This window comes from Thunnus albacares, chromosome 23 (genome assembly GCF_914725855.1).
Source record: "Thunnus albacares chromosome 23, fThuAlb1.1, whole genome shotgun sequence".
In the NCBI taxonomy this organism is placed as follows: Eukaryota; Metazoa; Chordata; class Actinopteri; order Scombriformes; family Scombridae; genus Thunnus; species Thunnus albacares.
This window is the reverse complement of record NC_058128.1, coordinates 22,165,098-22,174,941: the sequence shown is the minus strand read 5'-3', so window position 1 is coordinate 22,174,941 and position 9,844 is coordinate 22,165,098. Positions and strand designations below refer to the sequence as shown.

The following is a 9,844-nucleotide window of genomic DNA, read 5'->3' as shown; positions in this document are numbered from 1 at the left end:
GCAGTTTCATCATTCCCAAAATGCAGATTCCACAAACTGTCACTCATAGTTGGTTTTTGATCAATGAAGTCTGACTAAATGTGTTAAAATCTTCTACGAGAGCATAAACTCATCATCTCATATCAGAAATCCCACCAACAACTGAAGTGTAATGATGTGCAGTCCATCTTAGTCTCTCTTCACTATTTGTGTTGCCAGCGTGGACTAGACACACCTCTTTAGTAAACCCAGTGACATTTATGACGTTAGCCTCTGTATTAGTCACTCTCACATCTGTCTGTATTATAGGATATAAAGTCCGCCAACAAATTAATGGTAGTTACAGGCATTTTAAAAAGGTGAAATTCCCCTTTGAACGAGCCAAAAACTCAGGTCAAGGACTCAGTTTAACATTATCTACAAGCTCAGCATTTTCTAATGAACTTATTCATTCTCAGTTAATTTTCAATAGCATCTAAAGGGATGCAAGGCACATAACAGACACTACTATTGACAAGTCTTAAGTCTAAGAAAACACAGTTAAGTCAAGACCAATTAGAGCCCAGTAATAACACAAACCCTTCATTCAAATCAAAATTTATTTCATACACACTTACATGCATACACTAGTTATTACCAACAGTATTTTCAAAGTAAGACACATCAGCCAGCCACAAAGTACATGGAACTATCAGAGATGGTTGCTGAGTTGAAAGCGTGGGTCTTGTTTTGTGATATTGCAGCCTAGCAGACATCCAAGCAAGCGTGCAGGCAAGCAGGTGTTCTTATCTTCAACGTGTCCAATCACGTCTCACAACCTCACTGCATAGCGATCCCAGGAAAAAAATGATGCATACGTACAAGGGTCGATGTGATCGGTCTCGTCGCCACAAACACAATTAAAAGGTCTGTAGTCCAAGTCGAGTATCAAGTCACTAGAACCCAGCTCAGGTCTCGTGTAAATAAAACAGAACTTTAAAGCCAGATGATGTAACTTTTGTTGAGCTGTCGTCATGAGTTGCAGTTACATGATGATGATAAGACAAGTGGAAGTCATAAAGTCAGCAAACTGACTCAATTACATCAGTTAAAGAGCGATATCTCTCTAAAGTTTGTTAATATTAACTATCATCAGCCACTGTAAGCATCTTTTCATACCAGACGCTGAGAATTGTTTTGCTTGCAGATTTTTTATGAATTCAGCATTTTATTTGTATGAGGAAGAATGTTTTGTTCTTTCAGGAGTTACACAAGTCATGTGACTAATACCCCCACTTCTTAGGAATACACTGCACAACTCCATGCAAGTGTTATTGTAATCCACCCACACCATCTGAAATGATCAACCGCAGTCCCATGACATGTTTCAGGTTATTTTCCTCACTTCTATTAAATTAATAATACATAACCCACTGCAAATCACTGTTTTTATATCACTATTTTATACTAACTGTTCCTGTCTGACGAGCCACATTCGAATACTCGCACTACGTCTGGTCTCTTGGCGTGCTGCCGCGCTGTTATGCCAGATGTGTCCTCTGAGTCTTTGAGTCCGAGCTGCAGAAGCGTTCTGGCAGCATCTGCGTGCTGCCCGATGGAAGCCATGTGAAGAGCTGGGAGGAGAAGAGAAAACATGAGGGTAGTAAGAGACCCTGACTGATAGAATAAATATGGTGGCTGGTGTTCACAGACAGTGATGGATTGTCTATCTGCGGCAAGTTTCGTTGCTCAGTTGATTTTTATAATGTTCTCAAATGGACTGAACCCATTGGGTGCCTGGAATGTGAGACAAGTGATGTCACATGCCTCCGAACACCAATCAGGATTTAGTGACATCTGAGTCAAAATGTGATGACAATTGAGGGGTTGTTTGCTTAATGCTGTCAGGCAAATCCTATTCAACCACACCCGCACAGTCCTGATGGAGCAGATTAGCTGAGTCTCAAACTCTCAATAAATAAGACTTTTTTCCGCCAAATTTGAGTTTTTATTGTTGCTTATTTAGCCAGGAATATTTTATATTACAGAGAAATACTTCAGATTTGAAACAAAGCTTTTCAGGAGCTTTAAGTTTGTAGAAAAACAAAACACAGAGCCTGATACACTGCTTACCAGTTCTTCCCTTTTTGTCCCGAGCATGAAGATCCGCTCCCAACTCTAGTAGTGTTTTTATAGTGGACGTGTGACCCTCCTGAAAAACACAGAAAAACACAGATTCAAGTTAAGTTTTAACTCTTAACTACAAGATAGAAGGTGTCATATGTTATATAAATTGTAGAGCCCTGACCAACCTGGTCAAACCTTTAGCAAGTTATAATGATTGAACAGCTTCCTTCAATCTAAGAGAAATAACTGACTCTTGAGGACTTGTGGGAATTGAGAGAAAGTATCTTTAACCTTGGCAGCGTAATGCAGGGCAGTGAGCTGGATGCTGGTCCCTCTCTGGTTCACGTCTACATTGAGATCCCTCACCAGGAACCGCAGCGCCTCGTCCTGGCCGGTGACAGCGACCTGGTGCACCGGTTGAGTGCCGAGTACGTCAGCTGCTGTTGGAGACGCCTGCAGCAGTGCACACAAGCAGGGTTCAGACAGCTCACATAAATATCTGTATTTTTACGTCCAGCGCTGAAACGTTACTGGATTAAAATTGCCTCGTCCTACCTGGTGCTCCTCTAAAAGCAGCCTGGCCACTGAGAGGTGTCCGTTCCTCATGGCGTCCATGAAAGGAGTGACTCCACAGCTGTCTCTAACGTCTGGGGTGTAGCCACATCTGGAAGGAGGGCCGGTGAAGGTGAAGGACAGTGAGCTGCAAATCTGATCAGGCTCAAAGGTGTGGAGGCGTATTTATGCCAAAACAAGTCATATATAAAATCAAATGTGTGGAAACAGGATTGTAACTCCATGTTTTGCAGGTATACTGCTAAACTTTCCTCCAGTTAAACAAGGATAAACCTAAAATGTGTTTTTGACACCAAACAGGAAACATTTAAATGTCAGCGTTCACCTTGAATCCCTAATATTAAAGAGCACAAACCAAGGCAGATATCTTGGTGTGTTTATGGACACAAACCTACATTTTAATATTCATATAACAAAATCAGTCTACTGTCACCTTAAAAATATATCCAGAAATGAAAGGATTTATGTCTCAGCAGGATTTAGAAAAGCCTGCCTGTCATGTTGACTTGACAGGTCTCTGTAAAAAAAAAAAAAAGAACCAGAAGGCTGCTGCCAGAGTCCTGATTTTAAATGACTACTGTTAGTTTATAAAGCAGCCATGGTTTTGGACTTAAATATATCTATGTTCTGCTGCTACGTTGTGAAGCGTCTGGGTCTCTCAGGTCGTCTGGGACACGTCTGCTTTCTGTCCCTACAGTCAAAACTAAACACGGAGAAGCAGTGCTCAGTTTTTAATCACCTCTATTTATACGTGTCTTTTCATATTTGCTTATGTTTCTTTTATATTTTGTCTTGATGTCTTTTTATGTCTTATGTAAAGCACTTCGTCATACACATGTACAACACTGTGTACAGGCACAGATCATATTTGAAAACTGGAAACACTCTGTTTCCTCTTTATTCCTGCAGGGTACTTTCACTGAGGGCAGTGCTCTTTTTTTTTTGGAAGCTGCCCAATACAGCAAGAATCTGATCTACTGGTCGCTTCACTGGAGCAGTTATCTGTGTTTCTCCACTCACATTTAACCTGCCAAACAAGGGATCAAACCAGCAACCTCTGGGTCACATTTATGTTTATGCTTGTAAGTTTTATCAGAGTGTTTCCAGAGCTGACTGAAACACGTCACAAATTTGACTTTCCATACACATTCCTACCTCTCCAGCAAGATCCTAACAACCTCCTCGCAGCCGTGCATCGCTGGATGATGAACAGAGAGAGCATGAGTTATAATCTGACACTTTATTCAGTCATCAAAGCACACACACTTACACAACCCTTACAATTTAAGACTGTCTCAGATCTGAGATAATTGTTCAAGACAAGCCTGAAGTCAGGACATCAGGATGTGAGAATGCTTCACCTGCAGTGTGCAGCGGCGTCCTGCGCGTCCCGCTCTCCGTCTTCCAGACGTCCGGCGCGATGAGAAGCAGGTGCTGTACGACCAGAGGATCGCCCTCTCTGCAGGCGATGTGGAAGGAGTTCCAGCCGTCCTTGTTTCTCAGCGCGGGGTCGGCGCCGTGACACAGCAGCTCCTGGATCACGTCGAGGTTCCTCCGAGTGCAGGCCATCATCAGAGGAGTCCTGAGAGAGGAGAGGCAACACTGACTGAATGAACTGGACTGAATCTACTTGACACATCACATTATATGCTTTACTTAATAAACAGTTATATGTGTTTAAAGACATTTATCTTGCAAATAAAGAGCTCAGAAAATAAGTAGATCAATATTATTACACATGCTGAGAAACATCAGTGATTGATCCACCTAAAATAAATAATAAATAATGATGAGAACTTATCCCTCATAGACAACTCTGTTAGTTTTAAACTTATACATGTATAATAATAAAAAAGAATGGCTGTAGTGTTAAACAGAAAATGAAATGTACAAAGATACAAAATGTTAAAACAGAGCACAAACTTTATCAAACATGTCAGAGGAAAGAAATCAGTGTTTTGAAATGGAATACTTTGTTAAATTCTACTATTAATGTGGTGAATAGTTCACAGTGAATTATTAAATAATTCATTTTAATCTTTAATCTTTGACACCATCTCATCTCAGTGTAAATTACAAATCTTTTTGTGACTGGTGTGTATGGCCATGTGAAATCATCACTTTTCACTTTCTCAATTGAATCACATAGAGCATTTGCACTAATAATAAGTGATTAGGACCAGTTTAAATTCTTCTTGCTCGTTTTCTATGACGCAAGAAAAATGTAAACACACTAATATGTACATATATTTGTTAGAGGCATCGTCAGATTGATCACCTTGTTTAGATTAGGAAATAGTCAGATGGGAAACAGGTTTAAAATGTGGTTTATTGTGCAGCCGACGTAATATTTTGATTTTGATGAGGCTTGTGGAAATATTTTTAAAACAGAACTTTTGGGTTTTTGAAAGATTGTCAGGGATTTATCTTTGATAAATACAGAAGCTTTGCTCCAGGGAATAATAGTGATAAGCTTACTGTCGCTGCTTTTCTTTGGTTTGTATATGTTGTTATAAATGTATGTTAAGTAAGGGATAATGTGCAGTGAGCTGGTCGTTATTAGGAAATAAACTCTGACAGGGTACAGAGCTGCTGCAGAGTCCCATGATAGCTACAGAATGCAGATATGCACAGACTGAAAAAGAGTGCCTTGGTTTGGCTTTTGTGTGTGAAAAATGTCAAACCTACATCTATAGACTTCCTAAAGTTATCACAGAAACAGACAATGAGCCACTGCTCGGGACTGCAAAGAAAAACCTGCGTGACATGTCGAACCTAATGATGAGACTGCAGCGTTATGATTATGAGCTCACATCTGAACACAAATATTCATAGCTGATACACTGCCCAAGGCTGCACCATGTCTCACACACAACAATGAGTCAGAGGAGCACGTGGCTCTACATATAGATATGGTCTCTGCAGTGTCCCCCCCCCCAACAGCTATCAAAGACAACCACAGAAACATCTAACAACCCCGCTCTGAAGAAAATGATGAGAAATCTCCAAGAGGGATGGAAGAAGAGATCATGTAAACAATATTATCACATTCAGCCAGAGCTCTGTGGTGGACGGACTTCTGCTTAAAGTGTGACAGGATCGTGGCGCCCAAATCTATGTGACAAGAGGTACACGAAGGGCACCTGGGTGCAGAGAAGTCAAAAAGAAGAGCACGTGAGGCTCCCTACTGACCAAACATGAACTCTGATATTGAGCAGCTGATCAGTGAGTGTGTTACATATCAGGAGCATCTCTATAAACAAACAAAGGAACCACAGAGATCCCATCACAGCCTTGGGAAAAGATAGCAATTGATATATTTCACTATGAAGGCAAAGACTATTTGTTAATTATAAATTACTATTCCAATTATCCGGAAACATATCTTGTCCAGTATCACATCAAGAGCCGTGATAACTCAATTAAAGTCAGTCTTTTCCTGTCAGGACATCCCTCTGACTCTGGTTTCTGATAATGGCCTTCCCCATGCCAGTCATGAGGTTGCAGACGTTTGCTTCAGTGTATGAGTTCAATCATGTAACCTCCCGTCCTCTCTATCCTCAGGCCAACGGAAAAGCAGAGGAGGCGGTACAGATTGTGAAAAGACTATTATAGAAAGCAGCATATTCCAAAACGCCGACCCGTACCTGGCCCTGATGTCATACAGACCCTGTGGAAAGTGGCAAGTCTCCAGCTGAACCATTGCTGAGTTGCAAGATCTGTACTCGATTGCCCAGTCATGGCACCCACCCACACGCCTGAAAACAGAGATGAGGTGCGGGCAGACAAGTCAAGACGTGTCACGATCGCACAGCCGCTGCTCTTGGCCTCTACAGGAGAAAAGGCCTCGGTCATGGGCTAAAAAAGCCATCGTTCTGCAACGGGTCACTCCCAGGTCACACAGTGTCATGACAGAGAATGCCGATGTCTTCCACAGAAACAGGAAGTATGTATTGAAAACCAGGGAGTCATTGCAACCGCAGGTGAGCGGAGTGGATGACTTGATCACGGAGAGCAGACTGAGTGATGATGACATAAGAGCAATGGCACAAGTGACGAAGGACACAAAAGTGAGAACGTCACGGAGGTCCAGTGTGGCGCAGACGAGACCGTCATTGACACATCAAAGGTGGTTCAGCATCCCGTTCAACTGCGGAGGTCAGAGCGGACCAGAAAGCCTGAGGTTAAACTGGACCTGTAGTTGTGGACTGAAAAGACTAAACAGAAATAATGGTGTAGTTTACACCACTAGTTTTTTTATATGCTTATTAGTGATGTTGTCTTCTTATGATAAGCTGTCTGTTGTATGTTGTCTTCATTGAGGGGGGGAAGACAAAATGATGAGTAGCTGTCATACAGACAGGTTGGATTGACTGATGGTTGACGGCTGTCGTAAAGTTGTTGTAACTTTATCCTGCTGGCAGTAAAGCTGCACTGTTAAGACTATTATTTACCTATTAATAAAACTTTACACAGCTGACGTGTCATCAGAGCAGCTCTGTACTGTGACAGAAATAAAGAGGGAATGCTTTGACATGAAGTTAGATGCTAAAAAAAAACATCTTTCTAAAGCAAAGCGCTCCGTGATGAGAGGCCATCATGTGACAGTCACAGAGATAATAAAGGAGAGAATGTTATGGCCAACGGTAGGTGATGTTAGAGTGTCAGCTGCAACACAACATGATACTGGACAGAGAGAAGTTCCCTAGGAACTACTGAAATGTAGAAGCTGCTGCACCACCAATAAAAAAAATCTACAAATCTAAAAAACTTTTTCAATAAATGGCAGCCATGATGATGATAATATGGTAAATAGGATATAAATTTTGCATTAAATTTGTTTTACTTATATGTTAATTTTTTGGTTATGTTCAGTATCATATTTAAACTCCAAATTAATTTAGATTAAGACATTATAACTGTAAGTCAAGCAAGTGTTTCTCCTCCTGTGAAGAAAGGCAGAGATGATCTATTCATTACATGTACAACAGGTCTGGACCTGATGAATGCCACAAATGTTCTTAAATCATTCATAAATGTATCTTAGGAACAAATTTGTTCATATCAGTGCTTCTGGCATGAGGTCTTTTATCTCCCTACTCTCAAGACCAGCCTGAGAGAGGAGGTGAACAGCTGTGCTCCTCAAGCTGTGATTGGTGTACGTCCTTAAAAGCACAGCTGCCTGGCTGATTTGGGGTAACATTTGCCTGAGCTCACGGGAGGGTATACCACACTGCTTGATCAGTAGCTGTTGGTCTTTTTTTAGTGGGTGAAGGTAGAAAGCTTTAGTGTCTAACAGTGTCAAAGGGATAAACATTTTTTTTAAAACTGGCAACGGGCCTGTTTGGATTGTCAGGCTCAGCAAAGATGCAGAACCTGTAGTTTTCTTTACATGGATCTTTGTGGTTCTTGGTGTCAGCGTTATGGGCGAGAGAAATGTACTCATTTCCAGTCTAATCCTGTTATTATATAAGAGAGTCTCTTGTTAAGTCTGGATTTCCCTCTCTGCCTCGTCTTGCGAGATCCGGCTGTACTTTGCGCCACAGTTTGCTGACCAGTCTGCTTGCTGACAGCACTCGAGCTCCGTTTTTCAGTTTCCACAGTCTCAACAGTTGACCAATAGCCGCCCATGGCTATGATCCCGTGATTAGATCCGATACAGCCAATCAGATGCTCCATTTGTCTCAACTTTGAGAATCCAACTTTTGGCAACCAATAGGAGAGCCGGATTTGTCTCAATTCTCCATGCCGTGACTACTGACAGTGCTCAGTTTACCGTCTGACCCGATAGCGGCGAGTCCTTCGCTGAAATATCAATTATTCTTTATTAAAACACCGCCAGTTATAAGCCGACTGTTAGATCACATGAAAAAAAATGTACGGGATTTAATTTTCCGTCCCGACCGGGTATCGAACCGCCGACCTTCTGCTCCGCACCAGCTACACAGGAGAAGACACCCTCCTCCTCCACAGAGAGGAATGGACGGTATCCTCGAGATGGTTAATTACGGTATTCTACGGTCTGTTATTTCTGAATAGCAGACCAATGCTAAGAATAACAGACCATTATTATGACCACGTCCAATCATATCAATCCGCAGAGATAAGTCCGATAAATTTGACAACGTCAGCTCATTCGCGACACCGTGTGGCAAAAAACCGTTAACGTTAGCTTTTACTCCATCAGAAAACACGGAAGAAACATGGAAGATTGTTCTAATATCATTTTTAATATATTTGGGGAGCACGAAACTTTCGATTCATTGCTGATGGCCGAACTGTCCCCAGAAAAGAAAAGAAAAAGAGAACGAGAACAAGAAAGAAGGCTCGAGTATTCAACAAAGCCGGGTAATCAACCAGTTGTACGAGTGAAACTGAAATAGGCGCGATTTGTAGGCGGTCTGCTATTGATCAAGGCCAAAAAGTCTCTCCTTCGAGCCGGATTCGAACCAGCGACCTAAGGATTTCAGCTTGAAGCCACTACAGTCCTCCGCTCTACCAACTGAGCTATCGAAGGGAGCTGACAGCACATAGGTGACAGTTGCTTTTTAAAGCCAACAGATGGCGCCGTACGTGTATACAATATTTTTGTTCAATTGTGACCAGGTTAATAGGGTCATCCTTACCAGTCAGCCTTCTTGAGACTGTCCACCTTGGCTCCTTCCCGCAGCAGGTAGCTCACACAGGCCTGGTGGCTCATGGACGCAGCTTCATGCAACGGCCTCTTGTAGTCGTTGTTGTACACCTCCACATCCATGCCTACCCGCTTTATCAGATACTCCACAATATCCAGGTGTCCGTGTCTGGCAGCGTAGTGCAGCAAGGTGTCTCCAGACCGGCCGAAGTGTTTGCAGCAGACAGCCTGCACTGCCGCCGAGCCGCCTGATGTTATATGTTCCTCCAGAGAGCCGCACTGTCCCTCCTGAGTGAGCTTCACCAGCAGTTTTAATGTGTTTTCGTCCATGCTGGGTGGAGGGTAGAGACTGTTGCTGGAGCGCAAAGTCACTTACTGGTCAAACTGTGATTAAATACAACTCTTAACTGTCAGAAGACATGCTGGAGAGAAGTGTTGTTACCAGCTTTATTCACAGAGTAGCAAAATATTAAATGGCCAACCATGACCTTACACTGTTTCTGTCAAAGCTATACAAAATGTGCACTAACAATTATTTTTGTCGTTATCATT

General features: G+C 42.2%; 1 protein-coding gene and 1 non-coding gene across 2 annotated transcripts; both read right to left on the bottom strand.

Moving 5' to 3' along the window:
* Positions 1-560: 560 nt before the first annotated feature.
* ankrd16 (ankyrin repeat domain 16) lies at positions 561-9,760 on the bottom strand. The gene is made up of 7 exons (XM_044343826.1): positions 9,285-9,760; positions 4,020-4,240; positions 3,814-3,856; positions 2,641-2,749; positions 2,377-2,538; positions 2,092-2,170; positions 561-1,592 (listed from the first exon to the last, which is right to left on the bottom strand). Exons 1-7 carry the CDS (start codon positions 9,620-9,622, stop codon positions 1,426-1,428), a joined length of 1,119 nt encoding a protein of 372 aa, XP_044199761.1. The 5' UTR covers positions 9,623-9,760; the 3' UTR covers positions 561-1,425.
* On the bottom strand, positions 9,088-9,175 carry trnay-gua. Its single transcript is given in 2 exon segments — positions 9,088-9,123; positions 9,139-9,175. It is a non-coding gene; the product is annotated as a tRNA-Tyr (tRNA).
* Positions 9,761-9,844: the final 84 nt, after the last annotated feature.

Coding starts and splice junctions, on each gene's coding strand:
- ankrd16 (XM_044343826.1), bottom strand. CDS start 9,622: ATGGACGAAAACACATTAAAACTGCTGGTGAAGCTCACTCAGGAGGGA. Junction 2,171..2,376: donor CCCTGCATTACGCTGCCAAG/GTTAAAGATACT, acceptor TGTGTTTTTCAG/GAGGGTCACACGTCCACTAT. Junction 1,593..2,091: donor GGACAAAAAGGGAAGAACTG/GTAAGCAGTGTA, acceptor TTCTCCTCCCAG/CTCTTCACATGGCTTCCATC.